The 25,438-nt window shown below is 42.3% G+C and overlaps 2 protein-coding genes across 3 annotated transcripts; both read left to right on the forward strand.

Moving 5' to 3' along the window:
* The first annotated feature begins 2,101 nt into the window (after positions 1-2,101).
* Positions 2,102-5,989, forward strand: LOC139470287 (uncharacterized). The gene is made up of 4 exons (XM_071252647.1): positions 2,102-2,189; positions 3,959-4,048; positions 5,576-5,723; positions 5,884-5,989. Exons 2-4 carry the CDS (start codon positions 3,976-3,978, stop codon positions 5,945-5,947), a joined length of 285 nt encoding a protein of 94 aa, XP_071108748.1. The 5' UTR covers positions 2,102-2,189; positions 3,959-3,975; the 3' UTR covers positions 5,948-5,989.
* A 6,564-nt stretch (positions 5,990-12,553) lies between these two features.
* LOC139470162 (uncharacterized) lies at positions 12,554-23,527 on the forward strand. 2 transcript variants are annotated; one of them, XM_071252463.1, is made up of 4 exons: positions 12,554-12,657; positions 14,087-14,173; positions 14,695-14,842; positions 17,918-18,020. In XM_071252463.1, exons 2-4 carry the CDS (start codon positions 14,101-14,103, stop codon positions 17,973-17,975), a joined length of 279 nt encoding a protein of 92 aa, XP_071108564.1. In that variant the 5' UTR covers positions 12,554-12,657; positions 14,087-14,100; the 3' UTR covers positions 17,976-18,020. The 2 variants fall into 2 exon arrangements, with proteins under 2 accessions (XP_071108564.1, XP_071108565.1); XM_071252464.1 differs by lacking the exons at positions 14,695-14,842; positions 17,918-18,020 and adding exons at positions 22,135-22,263; positions 23,376-23,527 and having other exon boundaries at positions 12,561-12,657.
* The last annotated feature ends 1,911 nt before the right edge of the window (positions 23,528-25,438 follow it).

Genomic DNA, 25,438 nt, shown 5'->3' on the forward strand with positions numbered 1-25,438 from the left:
TTTCAAACTCTGGTACAGTTTCTTTTGGACGTCAGTTTATTTACTGTTTGGCACATCAGTGTGGTGGCTCCGGGCAACATAAAATACCTGTTATCAATGATATTTTGTAGTAGCTGTCATGCTCTCACTGTCAAGATTATGTATCTCACATTAATTCCAAGATACACAACATAATATATATTTTTATATACGATTTGGCAAAAAAATGTTTTCGTAGTTCTGAAAATATAGAGATCGAAATCCCTCACCCAAACTACCCGAGAGAGAGGGTGTGAGATTATTGCTTAACGCCCCACCATACATCTTGCGGGTAATCGCGGCGAACAGCTTTGAAGGTCGTGTCAGCAAGTGTGTCTTGAGGCCGTGTCGGCAAGTTATACGAATTCCACTTAATCTACCAAAAACAGGTTGTTGTCAGCGAAACGGACATTTGCACTTACCATTTTCAGCGCCAATGTGGAACATGTCACAAAAACTAATTGTTTAAAGGACTCATGTTTACCGTTCAGTTCACAAGTTGTTTCTTGAACTCCAATATTCCAGTTATATGACGGTGGCACCTTGCATGTATTTCAACGAGTGGCGTTTCAGGGTCGTGAATGGCATCCGAATAAAATCTGACGAAATTGTAACCCTGTAATTGTATGACCTGCAGGTTGGTGTTTTACCGTGGGTCTCTTCTTGTTTCTATATAACGTGAAACCATTTCAACCATAGTTGGATCGAGAATTTTGAAAGAGACAGTGAGTTTGGTTTAAATCCTCTTTGAACAGTATATCAGTTATGACAAGGTGTGTCAGCTTTATGTTGGAGTAAAGTATGGAGTGTTCCTGTCTTAGACGTTTACCACTAACAAACCTATATCTAGAAGCATAATCAGGGCCAGTCTGGTATAACGAGACCCACGATCATTGGTTCCTGGCATGCCTAAGGGACGCAACTCTAGATCTGCAGAGGCAACTGTGGCGCCTTAGACAAATGAGCTCCCTTTTGAAAGCGGAGGAATGAAGAATATCAGTACATATCAGAGGTATATCACGCTTATCACACCCCAAGTTACGAAATGAGTGAGTGAGTGAGTCTGGTTTAACGCCGCTTTTAACAGTATTCCAGTTATATCACGGCGTGTCAGCTTAAATGTGGGAGGAAAGGCCGAAGTGATGCAGGTCTCAGACGTTTACCACTTCGGTGAAACCCACGAGCACGGGTATGGTGCTGACAAACCTAGAAACATAATCGGGGCGAACCGGGATTCCAACCCACAATCATAGGTTTCTGGCGTGCCTTAGGGACGCGACTCAGCACAGCGAATCGCGGCGCCTTAGACGACTGGGCCACCCGTGCCCCCAGTTACGAAATGAACATAACACACTACAAACTGGAAACTACCTATTTCGTTACTGTTTGAAGAGTGCCTTTCTCTCTCAAACACTCACTACAGCACTCTCTCAAACACTCTCTCAAACACTCACTTAAACACTCTCTCAAACACTCACTCAAACACTCACTCAAACACTCTTTCATAAACTCACTCAAGCTCTCATTCACTCAAACACTCACTCAAACGCTCTCTCAAACACTCAAACACTCTCTCAAACACTCACTTAAGCTCTCACTCAAACACTCTCTCAAACACTCACTCAAGCTCTCACTCACTCAAACACTCTCTCAAACACTCACTCAAACACTCACTCAAACACTCACTCAAACACTCTCACAAACACCAACTCAAAAACTCACTCAAACACTAAATCAAACACTCACTCAAAAACTCACTCAAACACTCGCTCAAACACCCACTCAAACACTCACCCACTCCGGGGATTACGTGTCATCGTACCCCATCAGCGCGAGACGTTGTTCATAAACAAATCTATGGTTTATCTGCGTGGCGTCAAGCAATATTCACCCAAGCACGCAAGAATTCTGCAGAGTCAAATTTACAGTAAAGATAATTTGTCGATGATGTCATGAATCGTTAGTTTTTCTGACTGGCACATCAAGCGAGACTCTCCAGTCCTGAAAGGTGTGTAAGTGCACAGGGGTCACTCACCTCCCCGATCACAGGATTGCTTGGGAAATGTCAGCTGGTTTGTCCACACCATGATCACGGGTTATCGTATATCTGTGTTATAAATACAAGACCTCCACGAGAAAGTCGACCTCTTCCATTTTTTGTCTGCTGTTTGGTAGGTACCATTCAACCTTTCCCGTTTTTTCTACCTTAATCTAGGCCTTCGTTTAAAGTTATACTGACATATAATATACATACTTGACATGTACATCTTACATTTAATTTAGTGTTTATGACCCTGTGGTAGGTAAATCTGCGACCACATTGACAAATATAAACGGTTTTAGTCACGGAGCTGAAGATATGAAACCTTTTTTTTTTGGGGGGGGGGGGGGGGGATAACCACCTCTGTATTGCTGTAAGGGGGCACGGTTTGCCACGTCGTCTAAGGCGCCGCGATTCGCACTGCAGAGTTGCGTCCCTTGGGCACGCCAGAAACCTATTATTGGGGCCTCGAATCCCGATTCGCCACGATTATGTTTCTAGGTTTGACAGCACCATACCTCTGCTCGGGGGTTTCGCCGAAGTGGTAAACGTCTGAGACCCGCATCACTTTCCTCCCACATTAAGCTGACACGCCGTGATATAACTGGAATACTGTTAAAAGCGGTGTTAAACCCAACGCACTCACTCACTCTGTTGCTTGTAAGGACGTTTATATGGGATTCTTGACCCTTCATCAGGTGAATACTGAGTAGGCGTATTGGATCAGAATATACATGCTGACATTTACTGGTAGGATTAATGTACAGAGACAGGAATATAACGAGGAAGCCAGTTGGATTTCTATGAAAAGATCATGGTCAGTATTCTGTAATATTTCTATGGAGAGATCATAGCAAGTATTCACTAATATTTCTATGGAGAGATCATAGCAAGTACTCTGTAATATTTCTGTGGAGAGATCATAGCAAGTATTCACTAATATTTCTATGGAAAGATCATAGCAAGTATTCTGTAATATTTCTATGGAGAGATCATAGTGAGTATTCTGTAATATTTCAATGGAGAGATCATAGCAAGTATTCTGTAATATTTCTATGGGAAGATCATGGTCAGTATTCTGTAATATTTCTATGGAGAGATCATAGCGAGTATTCTGTAATATTTCTATGGAGAGATCATAGCAAGTACTCTGTAATATTTCTGTGGAGAGATCATAGCAAGTATTCTGTAATATTTCTATGGAAAGATCATAGCAAGTATTCTGTAATATTTCTATGGAGAGATCATAGCGAGTATTCTGTAATATTTCAATGGAGAGATCATAGCAAGTATTCTGTAATATTTCTATGGAAAGATCATGGTCAGTATTCTGTAATATTTCTGTGGAGAGATCATAGCAAGTATTCTGTAATATTTCTATGGAGAGATCATAGCAAGTATTCTGTAATATTTCTATGGAGAGATCATAGCAAGTATTCTGTAATATTTCTATGGAGAGATCATAGCAAGTATTCACGTCTATGGAAAGACTATAGCAAATATTCTGTAATATTTCTATGGAGAGATCATAGCAAGTATTCACTTCCATGGAAAGACTATAGCAAGTATTCACATATATTTCTATGGAGAGATCATATCAAGTATTCAGTAATATTTCTATGGAGTGATCATAGCAAGTATTCCGTAATAGTTCTGTAGAGAAGATCATGGCAAGTATTCTGTAATATTTCTATGGAAAGATCATAGCACATATTCAGTAATAGTTCTGTGGAGAAGATCATGGTCAGTACGTCCATGTATACTATTATTTGTGGCTGCATGTGTCACCATTCAGTGGTGATTCGACTGACTGCACGTTATATTAGTCACAAACTTTAGCAACACTGTCAATCGCAAATATTCAATCGTACAATAACATAACACGTATATTTGTTTCAGTTTGACCACACATCAAGATGAAATTCGCCATCTTCCTCGTCTGTCTCCTCCCTATCGTCTTGGCCGAGAAGAGGCTGCTTATTGACAGTCGTAAGGTTTCGTTACCGTATTACCCATGATGCATGACATATCGGCCGAGAGTGGTGGGGTAGCCCGGTGGTTAAAGCGCTCCCTCGTCACGTTGAAGGCTCGGGTTTGATTCCCCAATGAGTTCAGCTGACTTCTGGTGTCCTCTAGCGTGATATTGCTGGAAGATTGCTAAAAGCGGCGTGAAACCTTATTCATTAACAGATCGGTGGTAATAGTATTTGCACATGTTTAGTTTAGTTATTCTAATTGATTATTCAATTGAGGCAACGTGGCGTCAGGTTACTGAACCGCTCTGTTGTCATCATTTGTAACGTCACCAGACCATACACTGAATTTAATACATTTGCTTCATCTTCTTTAAAAACGCTACAGAGGCTTAAATACACATACCAAAATCACAACTCATAATATGTATTCTGTTTGGTATCTGCCCCTGTGAATTATTGAGCAAGACATTCATTCACTGGGTAAAAGCTGAAGTGATGACTTAAAGTGGAAACATTATCTGTGCAGAGCTATGCCCTTAGCTGTGCAATGATTCGCTGATGGTGGGTTCAAATCCCAGTTTCAACATGATTATGATCCTTTTTATTTCAGCACCATACCAGTGCTCATTAGTTTGTAAGCACCATACCAGTGCTCATTGGTTTGTAAGCACTATACCAGTGCTCGTAGGTTTGTAAGCACCATACCAGTGCTCATTGGTCTGTAAGCACCATACCAGTGCTTATAGGTTTATAATCACCATATCAGTGCTCATAGGATTATAAGCACCATACCCTAACCCATTGGTTTATAAGCACCATACCAGTGCTCATGGGTTTATAAGCACCATACCAGTGCTCATGGGTTTATAAGCACCATACCAGTGCTCATAGGTTTATAAGCACCATACCAGTGCTTATTGGTTTATAAGCACCATACCAGTGCTCATAGGTTTATAAGCACCATACCAGTGCTCATAGGTTTATAAGCACCATACCAGTGCTTATTGGTTTATAAGCACCATATCAGTGCTCATAGGTTTATAAGCACCATACCAGTGCTCATAGGTTTATAAGCTCCATACCAGTGCTCATAGGTTTATATGCACCATACCAGTGCTCATAGGTTTATAAGCACCATACCAGTGCTCATTGGTTTATAAGCACCATACCAGTGCTCATAGGTTTATAAGCACCATACCAGTGCTCACAGGTTTATAAGCACCATACCAGTGCTCATAGGTTTATAAGCACCATACCAGTGCTCATAGGTTTATAAGCACCATACCAGTGCTCATAGGTTTTATTGGTAAATGTGAGTGTTGTGTGTCACCTCGGGTCCTTACTCTCACATTAACCTGATACACGTACAACCGAAATACTGATAAAAGCAGTAGTTTAACCCTTTCCCTGCTTAATAGTGACATGTCATACCCAATGCTAATGTTCACCGTCAGCAATATTTCTTGTTGGAGATTTGTTTAATGATTTTATTTAGATGTGTTGTCTAAAACTGAGTAATGTATTAAATCTCGTACTTCAGTTTTGGACACAACTGAGATCGGTAAACTGATCAACTCCGTGGTCGACAAATTCGGATCTGATGCTACAGAGAAAGAGTGTGAAACGGAATGCGTCGTTCTCTTCAAGAACGACATCCTTGACGCTGGTTGTGACTTCGCCTGCAGAGGGTATGTACATGATATTCGCACAGCGAATCGCGGCGCCTTAGACGACTGGCCCACCTGTGCCCCCACAGATGTCAGTGACCTGCATACACGTTATAACTGACATACACAGACATTAAGATGTCAGGGCTGAGTTCTTTAAAATGTCTGTTTTTCGTTTCAGAATCCAGGGACTGATCCATAAGTTCCATCACAACAAGCCATCCGCTGCCCCCGCCACCAATTAATCTAAGCAGCATGTGAAACTCAATAAACATTGAAAATCCGTCCCTTTCACTATCATCATTTACTTCCACAATTAGATAACAGCACACACGTGACGATTAGCTACACATCTACTGAGATTTCCTTCCCAGCCAGGAGGACACCAAGGCAGAATTATAAGACAAACACCCGGTGAACGTGCTGTGTTTTCAAAGGACAGCGAGGTGTCCTGTAGATTTGTGCAGATACTTTGTATTTATAGTCACCGCGACAATTCTGCATTCGTAACCTATAACTGCACAGATTGTTGTTTCAAAATGCTTACAATTAATGGTTGAAAAGTATGTACTTTTCTATAAATATTAGCTCTGAAACCTCTGAGTGACCAAGTTACAATGGATTTTTTTTTTCAAATTCAATTTGGAATTCATATGTGAAATAATATAAGAATATCTTACCAACGAACAGCAATGAAAAATGTCACATTTACTTCACACATTCATTCCTTTGAAGTGAACATAAATGATGGTTTCTTAAAACATCGCTCCAATCCTCAATTATTGTTGTTTGAAACAATATATTGATATTATAAACGCAATTGAACAAGTCACCTAGCCTGACCTCCCTTAAAACAAGGGACACCTTAAATAGCGTACCCAGCTCTAGAACTGTCTATGTTAACTAATAGGAGTGACGACCATCTTAGTGCTAAGATCGTATTGTGGAACGGGAATCCCCAATATGGTAAACGTCCACTATCCTCCTGCGATTTAGTCCTACACTGAAATACTGTTCAAATGATCCCAAATCAGCACACACACTCTTACTCGGAATACCTGTTGGGCATATTCACAAGTTCCAAAAACCGGGTTCCACATATGCGTCTCTCTTTACAAGATGTAAGCCTAGCATCACCAATGATAAGATAAAAGACTTCAAAGGCACAAGAAAACATTGAGGATATTCGGTGTTATGGCATGAACTGCGAAATCCTATCCCAGAGGTCCGGTAGCTAGAATATTCCTTGCTTTGGTAATAATGACCAAGGCAGTGATTATGATGATGATGATGATGATGATCTGGGTTTCGATTGTTATTTTACGCTGCAGTCAGCAATAGTACAGCTACATGACGGCGATCTGCAAATAACCGAGGCTTAACCAGACAAACCAGTGATTGATATCATGAACAAAATCTAAGAAGTTTCTTTTCCTCTGCACTCGGAAATATTCCAGCTATATGACGGCGGTATTCAAATAATTGAGTCTGGATCAGACAATCCAGTGATTGACATCATGAGCATCGATCCATGCAATTGAGATATATTACATGCATCAACCAAGTCTTAGAGCCTGACAACCCGATCCCGTTATTCGCCTCTTACAATAAGCATAGTCGCTTTTTACGGCAAACATGGGTTGCTGGAGGCCTATCAGCTCGCTTAACCTACCTGGTCCGTTAGCACTAAGACTATCGTAACCCTATGTTAATGTATAGCGCTAATACCGCTTGTGGAACGGTGCCCAGCAAGGGTTGCTGTGGATCCATTCGTTCTCGTAATTCCTATTGATCGCGATATATTACAGTCCCTTACAGTATTCCATACTATTGCGGTTACCGAGCTGTGACACTGAAAAGCTGCTTTGCAATCTCGGACGTTCAGTGTGGGTTTAGAAAAGGGTATTTTAACCTCAATCTGCAATCTTTGTAGAAAACTCTATCATCAAAAAGTATATTAATGACATAAGATTGCTGTTGTTCCTGTGTTGAACTTTCGTAAGTTATTGGCAGTGTTTATATTGAAATGGGATGCTAGTCAAGTTGTTTTGACATGGAATCCTTGGATATTTGTGGTCCATAATTATTTGTATACCGAAGTAAAATCATGTGTTAAATTTATGTCAAATGCTAAACTTAAATACAGTCTCTGGCTGCATTAGATTTAGTGCAGGGATAAAGCAAGAAGAGGTCATGTCACCGATACTGTTTTCATTCTTCATTGAAGACCTGAAGTCCATATTAGAAGACAATTGAAAGATGGCACTGATATTGACAACACCATATTCCTCACTTTGTCCTGAAGATGTTCTATCCGTATCTGCAGAGGGGTTGCAGAGCATTCTGAATAATCTACAATGCTTTTGTGAGGAATAAGGACTTTTTATAAATGTCAAGAAGACTAAGGTTATGATGTTCCACAAGGAGGGAGAAATACCTGATTCGAAAAATTGGACGATTCGGGGAGATAATCTAGAAGTTGCGAAGCAGTTTACATATCTTGGAAATGTCATATCTGATAACGGACGTAAAAAGTTATGCTGGTAAAGGTTGGAGTGGAATTAACATTTCAGTTTCTCAGAAGGAGATTTACTCACCAAAACAGCTGTCAATTGATGAATTCATACAAATAATGGAGAGGTGAAAAACTACCCCCAAAAATATAATCTTGTGTTAAATTCTGACTTGAAGTGTATATTTGGTCATGAACTACATCTTGATATCCTTCCTCGTTGTCTTTTATCTAAGCGTAGACAACCACAAATTAGTACTTATTTAATCATTGATAGAAGACTTCGATTTCGTGAATTTTGTGCATCAGAAAGTTTTCATATATTAGCCAACATGTATGGTATTCTCGTTTCTTTTGTCGGTGAGTATATTTTAAAGAAGGATTATGACTTAATAATGGCAGATTTAAAATATGGGTTTTAATCATATTAGTGAACATCAAGAATTCAGAAAGTACATGGAAAACGAAAATTGTATATGTTCAGTGTCTTGTTCTTTTTGTAGTATTTCTCCTCATTACTTTCAAAAAGGGAAAAGGGATCGGTGGGTGTTTACGTATCTCAAAAGTCTGGCATTTTTTGCGATTTTGTGATCGAATGAACATATGTATAAATAGCCTTCATAATTGCTAAAGTGTTTCATTTGTGTTTAACCAAGAAACGTCAACAGAAAATCCATATTTCCCCTAAAGTATGAACCCCTTTAATAATTTATGTTCATGGCCTTGTAGTGCGTATGTATTGAAACTCTATACAGGGTTGTTACATAATAGTACGTGAAGTAGGTGTCACTTGAGAGGCGGTGTGAAGTTTCACTCTGAAAGATTTTCCTGGTTAAAATCATCCGAATTGGCTCCATGCAGCGTTATCTCCTAGGTTCGCAACCATGCGTCACCACTCGCCTCTTTTCCGTTACCTCCAGGAAGCTAGACTCGTACCCATATCGATGAATGTTACGTGCAAAAATACGACAAACCGTATGAATGCGTGTATGATTTCAAGTTCGTCTGAATCCCTCGGAAATAATTTTTGATTTAACATACATGTATGTTTTGCATCTAAACATATACCCAAGACACAGTTAAATGTGTTCCATCATACAGTATAATTCCGCATGTCCCGATGTGCTTTAACTTGCATCTGATAGATATATATAGATATATATTTACATGCCTCGTGGTGGAAAGAGTTTCAAACCGGAAGCAAGTGATCTTCTCGTCACTGCTAGGCGTCTATTTCCAGCGACTAGGTCAATCTAATATGTCAAGCAAATATGTCCAAACAATTAACACTTGTTGGAAAGCTAGCGAAAACCCCAGCCCCCTTTAAACCCTAAAACTAGCTTTGAGGTACATATGAAAATATCTTGTTAGAAATGGAGGCACTACATGAACTCAAAACACGTGGCGAAGCTGCATGGAATCGTTTCAAAAACAGTTGTCTATCGCAGACTGCATTTAGTACCGATTCCGATAGCCAAAGTTCTTCGTGTAATGCAAAACTAGCAGATAATGTGTGTCATAAGGTGACTTGATGTGCTGACAGGCCAAACGATTGTAGTGACGGTGATAGTAAATTAAAATCTTCCACGTCTCAAAACAGCGACAGCATTACCACTGTTGCTGTCTCTTCTGTCAGTTTCAAATTTGCCTAGCAAATAATTGTCAGAGAGGATAAAAGGGGAATATTGAGCTGATAATGCTGTTCATAACTAGCCTTAAGTTTGATCAACAGGCCATCAAAAATCTGTTTTCACCTGATGTGTTGAAAAATAAAATTATGATGGAAGAAATTCTGACACATGTATTCAGCATTACACAAAATTTATGTATAAGAGTATCTGGAGTAGAACAATGTCATTTCTGGTCAAACAAAGTGGGTACAGTGAAAAGTAAATAGTACAGAAAACAGTGACAGATATCAGTAACGAGCCAAGAAAATTATTTAAAATAAAATGTTTTGTTCCGTTTCAAATGAAATTGTTGGCTATTGTATTTGAATGGATGTTTTGCAGTTCAAATGCTGAAGAACTTAATAATATCTCATTATACAATGCAATCTAGAGGGAGAAGGTGGGTGGTAAGTTGCATATTAAAGTTGTTAAATCTAGTGGTTGACTGTAACATATTTAGACAGTCTTTTGGAGCTGTTGTGGATTTTCTGTGATCTATGGGCCTAAAAGTTACAAGCTGGATTGATGACTTCTACGTTGTTCACATGAAAGATCGAGTCTGTTTCCTATCGTTACTTTATAGACTCTGACTTCGGGTAAACCGAGACACCCGACGTCTTGTCCCGCAGACACACATAACTGATCCAGGGGTTATTGCAGGGTTTGTTGGGAGTCCTCAACTGAAAGTGTCTCGTCACAGAAAAAGAGCCCTTGAGAGAAGAGAGATGTTAGAACATACTTTACTGAAACGGCTATTACGACAAGACAACTTGCGCAGTAAGCAGGCAAATGTGTTTTTATTGCACGAGTTGTTTTCTCTGGTAAACTCAAACAGCATGGAGTATATCGAATCTTGTCTTCCCCCTTGGACTATCGATTCAGTAACCGACCTTGGGTGGTGGCACAACAATACCACATGGATGTAATGACAAAAGAATAGACGTTGCAGTGTTTCTAATCGACGAACGTCGATGTATTGAGTCTGTTTGTCGCATCGAAAAGACGTCGATCAGCAGAAATCGACTAGAAAGGACAAAGGCCAAAAGATACCATGTGTTGCCTCTCCTTCAGGAACCATTGGGATTGCACAAAGTAAGAACAAGACTACACTTTGTGTCATTGAAAGAAACTAAAAGACTCCAGTAACTTTTGCTGAAAGATGGGTCCACAAACAGTAAATATTTTAGACAAGTGGAATTAATATCATGTGGATTCTCAAACATTTGAAGAATCTACTTGACTTTCTGCAATATCAGGGAAGGACTGAGTTCAAATCTGTCAAAACATTCGATATTTCAACTTCATATGCCACAATCCCACATGACAAACTTAAGGACAAAACTTCATTCCTTGATCCATGGGGCATTTGTTGCAAAACGTGAGGACCTCAGAAACAGTTACTAGTACACATCTATATTCAGAGGTTCAGGACAATTTGCCAAAAATGAAAGCAAATGCCATCTGAAGTTTACTGAGAAAACAATATGTGAAATGCTGGACTTCATCCTCGAAACATCTATGTAAAATTTGGGGGTACGACATTTAGGCAAGAAGTAGACATCCCCATGGGCACCAATTGTGCCCCGTCTTGCGGACCTGTTTCTTTATGCATACTGAATCTGAATTTCTGCTCGGATTGTCAAAACAAGGAAATGTGGCCAGGAAAAGTTTAACAAAAGCTTCAGGTATATCGATAATCTGATGTCGTTCAATACCAATCAAATAGCCAATTCCGGTTCACTGATTTACCCACATGAACTAGCAATGAAGGAGATCAGTGAAACCGCCTCATCAATTTCATATTTAGATCTATGCATAAAGATTCTGAGTGACAAAACCCTCTCCACAAGACTGACAAGGGGGATAACTTCCAACTTTCCAAAAATGATTCATGTCGAGCAATATTCCATAAGATCCAGCCTTTGGTGTTAACATTTCACAACGTTTGAGATACAATCGAGCATGCTCTTTCTACCAAGATTTCAAAGAGCACCATACGATTCTTGCTCAAAAGTTATTTGATCAAGGTTACAACATTCAAGGTTTCTAAGAGGACATTTCCAAATTTGATGCATCAGTGACAAAAATTATGTCCGATGCAATTTTGACTTGTACCAAATGTTCCCGTATATCTTCAGGGGAACAGTTGACTTGCCTTTGCATGTGTTTGTGGCGGGTGCCACGGATGAGGCAGGATACGCTCACCTTTTTGCGAACACCTAGTATCATCACTATTGGGCAGTTATTCATAATCACATGATCATGATTTGGTCGGAATAGTACAATCGACTCTGCTTTTAGAGATTTCTATTGGATTAGGAACGGGGTTTGTCGTTTTTATTCACTGAGCCAATAATCACGTCTTAAACCCTTTTCCAAATGAAAGTTTTTGAAAAAGAAATTATTACCTTGGTGTTTTTCACGTTAGTTCAAGTCATCAAAATAGGAATTTCAATATGGCCGCCAGGTAGCCATCTTTGATCAAAAACAGAGGAAATTAATAAATCTTCTCAAAAGGGCCAGAAGTCTTACACTTGGCAGATGAGATGGTCACTCGATGTAGTACAAGGTCTACTCCAATGTGTCGCGACTGTGTTTAAGACAAACATGCTATTACCTGTAACCCACATTATCATATCAGGTTCACGTTTCTGCACTTTTTTCGTCTACTTAAAGGAGTGCATGCGAATTGGCATGTGTTTGTAGCCTGGGCTTATAAATAAACACCTATCTACTTGGCGTCTTCCTTCCAACGCACTCCTTTAACGGCAAGGTAGGTTGATTTAAGAGCTCCTCGCCACAGGCGGGGTTTACCTGCAATATAAAGTATGTATTTGACTGTTCTATGTACAGTCGTTAGTCGTGGATATATTATTCTAAATTGACTTTATTGACTCTCAGTTGAAACCCGAACGATATTATTTGGGTGAAGTGTATTTACTTGAGTCTAAAGTAGTAAATACATAAACATATTTTGTCACACTGTGAAACTCCATCCATGGGGGGGGGGGCGGATACCGGGTTAGAATTACCCCCCAGGGACCTTGGTTTGTCATACAAAGCGTCTAAATGGATCGGGGAGCTACGTTCGATGACTTGGGTCACTGTCATCGTACACCGACGCAGTGGATCGTTGCTCATGTTATTAATCTTTTATTCTTAATACTGATAAGCCACGCAGCCAGAGCACATTCCTATGTGGATTGTAAGATCCAGACATGATTATTAACTGGAATATAGCTGGAATATTGCTGAGCGCGGCGTTTAACAACAAACACACTACAAACCAACTGTCGGAAAGCTGCCGCCTGGATTAACAATGTGGGCGGTTTCACTGCTTCTTAAATACTTTCCATACATTTAGTTTTAGTGTGTGAAACAATGCAGCTGAACGCTTATCTCCCCCTAAACGCAGGCAACACTCAACATGATAACGCTATCTTTGAACAATAATAACTTAAAGCACATATGATTGTTTGTCATACACTTGTTTAGGACTACACTTGATTTCACGGAGAATGTCCAGCACACTATTCATAGATAAAATCTGCGGACCAATTATTTGTTCGTGGAGTTTCGGGAACATATTTTGTTCATGAATACAGTACTACTGGTCGGCCCCTTCTCTAAAACCCACCATGCTCAGGCGGCAAAACGTTTCCACAACAAACAATCAGATTTCAACTGACAGGGGAAGTTGATCAAATAATAGTCAGTAGAGTGAGTGAGTTTGATTCATCGCCGCTGTCATATCAGTCCGCTTGAGGAAAGTCCGAAGTGATGCAGGTCTTAGAAGCGTTAGCACTCAAATATTCCAGCTGTATGGCGGCGGTCTGTAAATAATCGCGTCTGGACCCTACAATCCAGTGGTTGATATCATGAGCATCGCTCCACTCAATTGGGATACAATGAATGCATCAACCAAGTCAGCGAGCCTGACCACCCGATCCTGTTACGATCCTCTTACGACAAGCATAGTTGCCTTTTACAGCAAGCATGATTTGCTGAAGACCTATTCTACCCCGGATCTTCACGGGGCTTACCCGATGATGAAACCCATCAACACGGGCATGGCACTTACTTGTATTCATAGAGGAAGCATTACTATATGCTCTAGTTAATAGGTTCATTTCTAATTCAGATTAGCTTTATCTCTGTTCGCTCTTTAAAAGGAGATTTACGGTTTGTCTTTCTTTTCAAAGAGAACTCTGTCATCATGAAAGTCGCAATCCTCATTCTCTGTCTGCTCCCCCTGGCTCTTGGCGAGAAGAGGCTTCTCATAGACAGCAGTAAGTAGTTTGTCTGTTTGTTTGTTTGTTTGTTTGTTTTAATTACGCACTCAGCAATATTCCATCTATATGACGGAGGTCAGTAAATAATCGAGTCTGAACCAATGATCGACATCATGAGCAGAGATCTACGCAAATGGATACGCTGACCACCGGATGACCTCTTCTAACCCGAATGTTCATAGAGTGACAGCAGAAGGTGACGAATAGAAGACCGATTGGGTGAACGACAAAATCACGAGAGACAATAGAACGTTGTTATTTAGCAGGAACGAGTTATACCACCTTCCTGATGATATGAGTGAGTGAGTGAGTGAGTGAGAATGGTTTTACACTGCTTGTGGCAATAGTTCACAAGAAAGAGATACCAGAAACTGGCTTCAGTCATTGCACATGTGGTGAACTGCACCCGGGTCTTCGGCGTTACGAGTGAGCTCTTTAACCACGAGGCTAACCCTCCGACCCCTGATGTTTCACATTGTTTCACCGACTTTCACCACCACCCACTGGCTTCGTTGTAGTCCTGGACACGTCTGAGATCAGCAAGCTGGTCAACACGGTGCTCACGAAGTTCGGGTCGGACGCCAGTGAGCAACAGTGTGAGACCGAATGCCTGCTCCTGTTCAAGAGCGACATCCTCGACTCCGCATGCGACTTCGCCTGTAAAGGGTATGTATGGGTCTTCATCTCACACGACGCAGAGAAAGAGTGGAGTGAGTGAGTGAGGATGGTTTTACCCCGCTTTTAGCAATATTTCTGCAATATCACGGCGGGGGACACCAGAAATGGGCTTCACACATTGTACCCGTGTCGGGAATCGAACCCGGGTCTTGGGCGTGACGAGCGAACGCTTTAACCGCTAGGCTACCCGAACGCCCCACAGGGAAAGACCGAGTGTCATTTTATCTACCATTTACCACATGTTACGTTAAACAATTAAATCAGTCAGAGGGAGCACCCCCCTTTCACTAGGTAGAGTGTGCACCCCCTTTCACTAGGTTGACTGTGCACCCCCTTTCACTAGGTAGAGTGTGCACCCCCCTTCACTAGGTAGATTGTGCATCCCCTTTCACTAGGTAGATTATGCACCCCCTTTCACTAGATAGATTGTGCATCCATCCCCTTTCACTAGGTAGAGTGTGCATCCCCTTTCATTAGGTAGAGTGTGCACCCCCTTTCACTAGGTAGAGTGTGCATCCCCTTTCACTAGGTGGATTGTGCACCCCTTTCATTAGGTAGATTGTGCACCCCTTTCACTAGGTACAGTGTGCACCCTCTTTCACTAGGTGCATTGTGCACCCCCTTTCACTAGGTAGATTGTGCACCCCCTTTCACTAAGTAGATTGTGCACCCCTTTCACTAGGTAGATTGTGCACCCCTTTCACTAGGGAGATTGTGCATCCCCTTGCATTAGGTAGAGTGTGCACCCCCTTTCACTAGGTAGATTGTGCATCCCCTTTCACTAGGTAGATTGTGCACCCCCTTTCACTAGGTAGATTGTGCATCCCCTTTCACTAGGTAGATTGTGCATCCCCTTTCACTAGGTAGAGTGTGCATCCCCTTTCACTAGGTAGAGTGTGCACCCCCTTTCACTAGGTAGATTGTGCACCCCCTTTCACTAGGTAGATTGTGCACCCCCTTTCACTAGGTGGATTGTGCACCCCCTTTCACTAGGTAGAGTGTGCATCCCCTTTCACTAGGTAGAGTGTGCACCCCCTTTCACTAGGTAGAGTGTGCACCCCCTTTCACTAGGTAGATTGTGCACCCCCTTTCACTAGGTACAGTGTGCACCCCCTTTCACTAGGTAGATTGTGCATCCCCTTTCACTAGCTAGAGTGTGCATCCCCTTTCACTAGGTAGAGTGTGCACCCCCTTTCACTAGGTAGATTGTGCACCCCCTTTCACTAGGTAGAGTGTGCACCCCCTTTCACTAGGTGGATTGTGCACCCCTTTTCACTAGGTAGATTCTGCACCCCTTTCACTAGGTAGATTGTGCATCCCCTTTCACTAGGTAGAGTGTGCATCCCCTTTCACTAGGTAGAGTGTGCACCCCCTTTCACTAGGTAGATTGTGCACCCCCTTTCACTAGGTAGATTGTGCACCCCCTTTCACTAGGTGGATTGTGCACCCCCTTTCACTAGGTAGAGTGTGCATCCCCTTTCACTAGGTAGAGTGTGCACCCCCTTTCACTAGGTAGAGTGTGCACCCCCTTTCACTAGGTAGATTGTGCACCCCCTTTCACTAGGTACAGTGTGCACCCCCTTTCACTAGGTAGATTGTGCATCCCCTTTCACTAGCTAGAGTGTGCATCCCCTTTCACTAGGTAGATTGTGCATCCCCTTTCACTAGGTAGATTGTGCACCCCCTTTCACTAGGTAGAGTGTGCATCCCCTTTCTCTAGGTAGATTGTGCACCCCCTTTCACTAGGTAGATTGTGCATCCCCTTTCACTAGGTAGATTGTGCACCCCCTTTCACTAGCTAGAGTGTGCATCCCCTTTCACTAGGTAGATTGTGCATCCCCTTTCACTAGGTAGATTGTGCATCCCCTTTCACTAGGTAGATTGTGCACCCCCTTTCACTAGGTAGATTGTGCATCCCCTTTCTCTAGGTAGATTGTGCACCCCCTTTCACTAGGTAGATTGTGCATCCCCTTTCACTAGGTAGATTGTGCACCCCCTTTCACTAGGTAGAGTGTGCACCCCCTTTCACTAGGTAGATTGTGCACCCCCTTCACTAGGTAGGGTGTGCACCCCCTTTCACTAGGTAGATTGTGCACCCCCTTTCACTAGGTACAGTGTGCACCCCCTTTCACTAGGTAGAGTGTGCACCCCCTTTCACTAGGTAGATTGTGCATCCCCTTTCACTAGGTAGATTGTGCATCCCTTTCACTAGGTACAGTGTGCACCCCTTTCATTAGGTAGATTGTGCACCCCCTTTCACTAGGTAGATTGTGCACCCCCTTTCACTAGGTAGATTGTGCACCCCCTTTCACTAGGTACAGTGTGCACCCCCTTTCACTAGGTAGAGTGTGCACCCCCTTTCACTAGGTAGATTGTGCACCCCCTTTCACTAGGTACAGTGTGCACCCCCTTTCACTAGGTAGATTGTGCATCCCCTTTCACTAGCTAGAGTGTGCATCCCCTTTCACTAGGTAGATTGTGCATCCCCTTTCACTAGGTAGATTGTGCACCCCCTTTCACTAGGTAGAGTGTGCATCCCCTTTCTCTAGGTAGATTGTGCACCCCCTTTCACTAGGTAGATTGTGCATCCCCTTTCACTAGGTAGATTGTGCACCCCCTTTCACTAGGTAGAGTGTGCATCCCCTTTCACTAGGTAGATTGTGCATCCCCTTTCACTAGGTAGATTGTGCATCCCCTTTCACTAGGTAGATTGTGCACCCCCTTTCACTAGGTAGAGTGTGCATCCCCTTTCTCTAGGTAGATTGTGCACCCCCTTTCACTAGGTAGATTGTGCATCCCCTTTCACTAGGTAGATTGTGCACCCCCTTTCACTAGGTAGATTGTGCACCCCCTTTCACTAGGTAGAGTGTGCACCCCCTTTCACTAGGTAGATTGTGCACCCCCTTCACTAGGTAGGGTGTGCACCCCCTTTCACTAGGTAGATTGTGCACCCCCTTTCACTAGGTAGAGTGTACATCCCTTTTACAACAGCCTGGTACCGCGCGGATGTATGCCGACATACTCCATCCATAAGGGAGCTATATTTCGTCTTTCTCTTTACAGAATCCAGGGTCTCATCCAGAGGTTCCACCCCAACGTCGCCGCCACAACCAGTACCTAAACTATCTCTGCACCTGAATAAATTCAAATGGGCTATTGACATTTATCCGAAAGTTGGGTCGGGTTTTTTCCGTTACTTCAGAGCTGTAAGGAATATATATATTTAAGTATAATCACAACGGTTGTAAATAATGTATATACGTTGTATACGGTTGTATATACGTGTGAGCATATATATATTCGTGTGAGTGAGTGGGTTTATTTACAACCGCTGTGACTAAACTGAAATATCCGGGATGCTGCGTAAAACGACATTGTTTTTGTCAAATAGCCGATGGCCGAAAAGTAATTTTTAAGGGAAAAGTGTGATGCATTCCCGTTCAACGTAATTATAGAAAGTCAACGCCTGAAGTAATCAGTCTCGAGTATCTGATTCTCGAGAAAAAGGCAAAATAGTGTTGACAATTCTATGAAAGGATCACTGAAGTCCCAGGTGACACCAGGTGTTAGGTTGCCGAGTGCCGCACCCATCCATACTCCTGCCACGGTGTCCTGTAAACCATCGAGTCGGAGCCAGGACACTACAGCCCGTTTATTGATTTTGTCGAAAAAACAGTCTCATCCAGAGGGGGCACGGGTGGCCCAGTCGTCTAAGGCGCCGCGATTCGCACTGCAGAGTTGCGTCCCTTGGGCACGCCAGAAACCTATAATTGTGGGTTGGAATCCCGGTTCGCCCCGATTATGTTTTTAGATTTGTCAGCACCATACCGGTGCTGGTGGGCTTCACCGAAGTGGTAAACGTCTGAGACCTGCATCACTTCGGGCTTTCCTCCCACATTAAGCTGACACGCCACGATATGGCTGGAATACTGTTAAAAGTGGCGTTAAACCCAACTCACTCACTCACTCCTTATCCAGAACAGGTGCGTTCTTGCCCATGTTTATTGAAACAGCCAATTTAATTGGACACCGGGTGGTCAGGATATGTCAGATTGTGACTCGTCGTAACATCAGGGTGTGGATGGTTGCTCTTCCTCCAAACCACTGGCAAAGGAAAGTATACACTGGAAAAGTGGTTTGACCAAACATTTACAAACGTTATGAAAACGTTACTTGGCTGAAGACAGGCACCGAAAAACTGTGAACTTGAGGTCCAAAACACAACAATGACACCCATATAAAATACATCACTATAGAATAACCACTTTTGTGTTTCATTTATAGTCAACATCTGTGAGTGAGTGTGTGCGTTAACATCGTTTTGAACAGTATACCAGTATCACGGCGTGTCAGCTTAATGTGTGAGGAAAGCCCGAAGTGATGCAGGTATCAGACGTTTACCACTTCGGTGAACCAGCGAGCAGGGATATGGTGCTGACAAACCAAGAAACATAATCGGGTGGAACGGGGATTCAAACCCACTATCATAGGTTTCTGGCGTGACCAAGGGACGCAACTGTGCACAGCGCATTGCGACGCCTTATACGACTGGACAAAATTTAATCCTTATTCTAAACTCAACTAAATGGGCATCTAAATGCCAAAACCCAACGATAGACTCCACTAGGCTCCACACTGGTCACTCAAACCTCAACAGCCATCAGCTCCAAATTAAGAAGCATCATACAGGCCTCTGCCCCCACTGCCCAATAGTGGAGGACATTAACCAAGTAGTATACCAATGTAAACATTACAACAAACTCTAAATGAAACAGGCACAAACATCACCAAAATTCAACAACACTTCACTAATTCCTCCAACTGTTACCACCTAGGCAATTATGGGTCCTTTACACAGGATGGCGACCTTGTGCCTCCCGTGTGCGACCATAGAATTTACCAGGTCGTCGTTGGCGGCTCAAAGGAGGCAGAATGGTTGCCTAGGTCGTTCCAAGGTGGTACACAGGAAGTTCAGACATTGCCATGGACGCCATGGTCGCCGTGAATTTTTGAACATGTTCAAAACAGTCGCACAAGGGTCGCCGAGGAGGTTGGTTGCTCAAAGGTGGTTCAAAGGAGGCAGAAGAGAGGCACAAGCATTGCCGTTGTTGCAGAATGAAGGCCCAGTGATCGCCCAGTGATCGCCTAATGGTCGCCAGGTAATAGATGCGTTCTGCTGAAATATCGTCCCGTAAATCTGGGCGATGCTTCTGCCTCCCTTGTGCCTTCTTTGGGCGACCAACAGCGTGCATTGAACGATGAGTATGGCGACCGCCGTGCCTCCATTCAGCGACCACGGCAACCCTTGGCAACCCAGCGACCATGGCAATGCTTCTGCCTCTTTTCTGCCTCCTTTGATCTAACTGTAGTGCCTAGTCAGCCTGCCTATAAATAAAGGGCTTGTACCTGCAGTGTTTCATTGTGGTTGCAGACGTTGAACAACTGAAGCAGTTACTGCTGAACAACTGCTGGAGCAGTTACATAGAAACATGATTTTCTGGGTTTAGGCGACCATTGAGCGTCCTGGCCAGTTTTCGATCGCTCGAAGGTGTCACAAAGGTCGCAGCCCTGTGTAATGGGGCCTTTACCTAATCAAAAACAAATTATACGGTAGCATCTAAATGCCCTACCCATAAAAACAAACAAACAAAAGCAACCAAATATCTCACTTTCACATCAATTCCGTCATATAATATGAGGCCCCTATTCCCAAATATCCAATTACTCTGTAATAATTACTTCCCTTTCTAAATCTTCACTCCCGTCATGGGATGGGCATTCATTTGCAAATGAAACCTTTTTTCATTCATTCGTTCCTATGTTTCTTGGTTTCCCAGAGAACAAAATCGGCACCTCCGGAAGCGCTCATCATCATCATCATCAAATAATTTTCTAGTCCACCAACACCAAGGCAATGTTACCAATCGGAAGTGGTTAATCTCAATCAGACATAGGTCGGATCGATCCTCAAATATCTCTCAAAATCATCTGAATACAAAAATAGACACGTTTCTCCACTAGCGAAGCTTCCCACTGTGGACATCACATAACAGTAATATTACATCACTGACATGATACCCATCGCGTTTCCCCGTTCACATCACACCAATCAAGATGTACTGCGTGGTGTATGTCATCACACTGTAATAATCTCTCAAAGGCAGCTGCTGAAACAAATGAACCCTCGGGCGACACTGGTTTAATTCCATATCATTCTTCATCTTTCTACGCTAATTAAAAGGATCAGGTGTATAAATATGTTCAAACAAACACTCAACTACAGCCACTTGTCCATATCTTGTCAATTGCTTGTCGATAGCGTGTCTGTAGTTGTCAATCATGAAGGGAGTTGCTGTCATTTTCGCTGTCTTCGCCGTTCTTGTGTGTGGTGAGTATCATTCAAACTGTTTCGTTTTTGTCATAGATTTCTGATAGAAATGTAGCCTTTACCACCGTGGAGTGGTAGGGTAGCCTAGTGGATAGTGCTCACTCTTCAGGCCGACGGCCCATGTTCGGTTCCCACGTATGTGAAGCCCATTGTTGGTGTCCGCAGCTGTGATGTTGATGGAATATTGACATAAAACCATACTAACTCACCTTACGAGGGGATGTACATAAATATTATTTAAATTTGTAAAAGTGGTCTCTCGAGCTACTCGTCTTTATTTTCACCGTTACATCGATGAAGCAAGACCTGGTTCATGAGGAGGTAAAAACAACATACGCAAAAACATCTCAAAAAAAAAATCTAATTGTGGGTTTATATTATAGTCCTAGCCACATGAAACAGAATCATGAAATATCGCGATGATTAATTAACGAAGACAGCTGCGTGTGGCTGATACCTATAAAGTGAAAGGGGCGGTCGGGTAGCCTAGTGGTTAAAGCGTTTGCTCGTCCCGCCGAAGACCGGGGTACGAATCCCGACATGGGTACAATGCGTGAAGTCCATTTGTGGTGTCCCCGGAGGTGATATTGCTGCAATACTACTAAAAGTGGCGTAAAACCATACTCACTCACTCACTCACCATGAAGTAAAAACGCCACTCCGACGTTAAGATATATTACTTACAGTACTGACAACAAAATACAAAGTACGGTTTTCAAGAAATATCCTTTTATCTAGCGATAAACATCATCATTGAGTTTTGATGAAATACGGGTAGCCTGCTGTTTGTTTGTTTGGTTGGTTACTTTGGGTGTTTTGATCGGGGTTTTTATTGCGTTTTTCTTTTATGCACTCGCCGATATGTCCATTTATCCAGTGATTCCTTGTACAGGTGACGTGGCCGAGGCCCAGGATACCACGTGTCCACCTCTCCGCTGTCTGGTGCCCTGTCCGCGGGGCTACAAGCATGATGCCAACAACTGTTTAACGTGTCAATGTCTGACAGAGCAGGAGATCAAAGGTACGCTTCACTCTTACATTCCTTGTACGACGTAATGGCCACATGCATGCCGCGTAATTCATAATAAGACTTTAAAACATTGGTATATTTTGAGCAAATAGTCGGTTCCGATTCCGCATTTTATAAGTTATTTTCCATTCCTAAGTTTCACTTTTTGATGCAACCCGACACGACAAAAATTAATAGCATTCGTGATTTATTTTATAATACGGGCAGCATAAACCTTCATATTTCTGAATGTCATTGTTTTCATTTGGTACGACTGTGTAGAGGAAAGAGTTGACCAACCTTTGACCAACATATACTACCTTTTATGTCATACATATTTCTGCGGCTACCCGTGAAGATCCGGGGTAGAATAGGTCTTGAGGTCTGTCGTAAAAGGCGACTTACGGAATTGGGTGGTCAGCCTCACTGACTTGGATGAGGCATATCATCGCGTCCCAATTGCATGGATCGATGCTGTTGATGTCAATCACTTGACTGTCTGGTCCAGACTCAAAGATTTACAGACCGCCGCCATACAGCTAGAGCTTGGCTGACAACCAAATTTTGCCTTTACTGCCCTTCAGTTCCACTGACAAAATTATTTTGAACCGCAGATCACACCAATTTGATTACATCCTCCCAATGGTCTTTCGTTTGAATTACAGTTGATGAAGTTATGATAGCAACAAGATGCATACAAATCGTCATCTGAATATCAAGTTATTTTCATTATTATCAGAAACCTTACTCCGATTCCATATTGCGATTTCAGTTATTGTCACACGCGCTCGCTTGCACGTCATCGTATAAATGCAACCATCTTGAATGTGACATTAAACCCCATTTAACCATGTTTCAGTTGTAGAGAAATAATCGTGTGCCTTAGCGACTAAAGGTTCGATTCCCAAAATGGGTACCATATTTTATTTCCTTCTGTTAAATGTCGGTGCCGTGAACTTGCTCAAATATTGATAAAAGTGGTATAAAATCTCAATCATTAACGTCTTGATCGCCAATACTAACTCTGTGTTGGAGGTTAAAACTCCGCGAGATTTATTGTATCTGTATCACAGGTGTCATGACTTCCAGTTCCAATTTAATAACATCGTTTCTTTTATTTTCAGCTAATCTTATTCCCCTACTTGCTGGGAAAATTAGATACTAAACCTGAGAAGGCTACGGTACAAGCCCAAATACAAGGAAAAACAAGAGTTCGTTCCCTTTAGTTGAACACATTGTCTGTTTGACAACAGAATAAACACGATTTAAAAACTTACAGTTGCAATTATTCATTCAAATTTGCATATGCAAAGCAAATACAACCTCATATTTCGTACATGGCAGAACATTACGGAAATATGAATATCAGGTTTCCGTCAGGAAGGAGTTTGAATAAAAAATGCCATTATCATTAGAATTCAGTAAGAATCCATTGTACGATTCGACTATATCACAAACATGTGTTTATGACACACTATCAAATACTAGCTGTAGGGGTACAAGGTATTCGCCAAAAAATGGGGCGCACCCTGACCCACCGATGCTCCCGTCACAAACACATGCAAAGGCAAGTCAAGTGTTCAGCTGAAGAAACACGGGAACATAAGATACCATTCAAAATAGGAAACTGCATCAGACATCATTTTCGGAATGGAAATGGACGAGGACTGTGTGGCATCGTAAACGGATGCCGTCGACCATTGCTGCTGATATTTACCATTAATTTGTCTGGTCACGCCGCTATAATATATTTACTTGAAATACTTCTGACTGGTCAGACACAGACATTATTCACTGGTAAAATTGTTCGTGGATTTCACTCATGTACAGCAATAGCCGTGATATACTTCATGAGACGTGTGGACATATATGTGTGCTTGCGTGCGTGCTTGCGTACGTGTCTCCGTGTGTGTGTGTGTGTGTGTGTGTGCGTTTGTGCGTTTGTGTGCGTGAGCGCATGTGTGTGTGTCTGTCTGTGTGGGTATGTGTGTGTAACCACTCGGCGTCCAAGTGACAAGAGGCGAAACCAGTTATAATAAGATCGTCCTTTCGTTACAAAGAAACGGGGCCGGTCGGGTAGCCTTGTGGTTAAAGCGTTTGCACGCCACGCCGAAGACCCGGGTTCGATTCCCGACATGGGTAAAATGTGTGAAGCCCATTTCTGGTGTCCCCAGTCGAGATATTGCTGGAATATTGCTAAAAGCGGCGTACGACCATACTCCCTGACTCACTACAAAGAAACCTCCAGTTTTAGTTCCCAATGTTGACTTATTTTATAAAGCCCAGTCTACTTAAACAACGTCAGCAGGATCTTGTTTGCTTGTCGATTGCAGGATTTGCAAAGCATGTGCACCGCCAACTCGTTGTCAGCAAATATTTTCCATATCTTTTCATGTTTTTAATCAATGTGCTCACGTGATTTAATACATTTCGCGATACAAGACCCGTTTTATCACGATATATATCTTGATTATCGATCGGATCGTCCTGACCGGGCGCCACCATTTTCTGTGAAGCAAACCCAAGTGATACGACAGGTGGAATCTGATTGGTCCATAGGCGAGGCTTAGACGGGACATAACTGGTAATAGCCACTGGTGGCGCTACGATCGAACCCAGTAATTCCAGCCTAGTTCGGCATGGGTGGAAACTGGACTTTTAAAGTCAGTTAACTCTCTTGCCTCGGGGAGATGGTGCATACTAGTTGGAATAATTTGGACAGTTTACAATTTCAAACCTTATTTCAAATGTTAGAAATGACACATTTCCCTTAAATTTCCAGGTACAGAAATTAAGAGGAAATTGTACAATTTCAAATGTTTGTCATTTTATTTCATTTCATGACCATACAGGCATCAATGCTCAACCACACCTTCTGAAACACAGTGGAAATATAAGCACATATTACTAAATTCATCTCTGCAGGCGCTCGGTATCACTGTGGAATATTAAAACAAAGTCAGAGTCCGTTAACGTGGACAAAGAGTGCTCAGTGCATTAGCGAGGGATTTGATTACAAGTGGCAATTGGGAAGCTGAAGTCTTAGCTTCTTGGAAGCATTATCACAAAGGACCATTTGACGAAGACATATTACGACAGAAACATTTTGAAGTCAACTATTTCTAGATAACATTTATGTGAACATTTGCTTGTTTCTAGTTATCAACCATAAAGGTGTGTTCAATGG

Source organism: Haliotis cracherodii, unplaced genomic scaffold, assembly GCF_022045235.1.
Source record: "Haliotis cracherodii isolate W230 unplaced genomic scaffold, xgHalCrac1.p SCAF_20, whole genome shotgun sequence".
NCBI classification, from domain to species: domain Eukaryota; kingdom Metazoa; phylum Mollusca; class Gastropoda; order Lepetellida; family Haliotidae; genus Haliotis; species Haliotis cracherodii.

What these genes read in the sequence shown, in the direction of transcription:
- LOC139470287 (XM_071252647.1), top strand. Translation starts at nt 3,976, where the DNA reads ATGAAATTCGCCATCTTCCTCGTCTGTCTCCTCCCTATCGTCTTGGCC. An exon ending in GAGGCTGCTTATTGACAGTC is followed by an intron (nt 4,049 to 5,575) that starts GTAAGGTTTCGT and finishes CTCGTACTTCAG; the next exon opens with TTTTGGACACAACTGAGATC. An exon ending in TGTGACTTCGCCTGCAGAGG is followed by an intron (nt 5,724 to 5,883) that starts GTATGTACATGA and finishes TTTTCGTTTCAG; the next exon opens with AATCCAGGGACTGATCCATA.
- LOC139470162 (XM_071252463.1), top strand. Translation starts at nt 14,101, where the DNA reads ATGAAAGTCGCAATCCTCATTCTCTGTCTGCTCCCCCTGGCTCTTGGC. An exon ending in GAGGCTTCTCATAGACAGCA is followed by an intron (nt 14,174 to 14,694) that starts GTAAGTAGTTTG and finishes GCTTCGTTGTAG; the next exon opens with TCCTGGACACGTCTGAGATC. An exon ending in TGCGACTTCGCCTGTAAAGG is followed by an intron (nt 14,843 to 17,917) that starts GTATGTATGGGT and finishes TTCTCTTTACAG; the next exon opens with AATCCAGGGTCTCATCCAGA.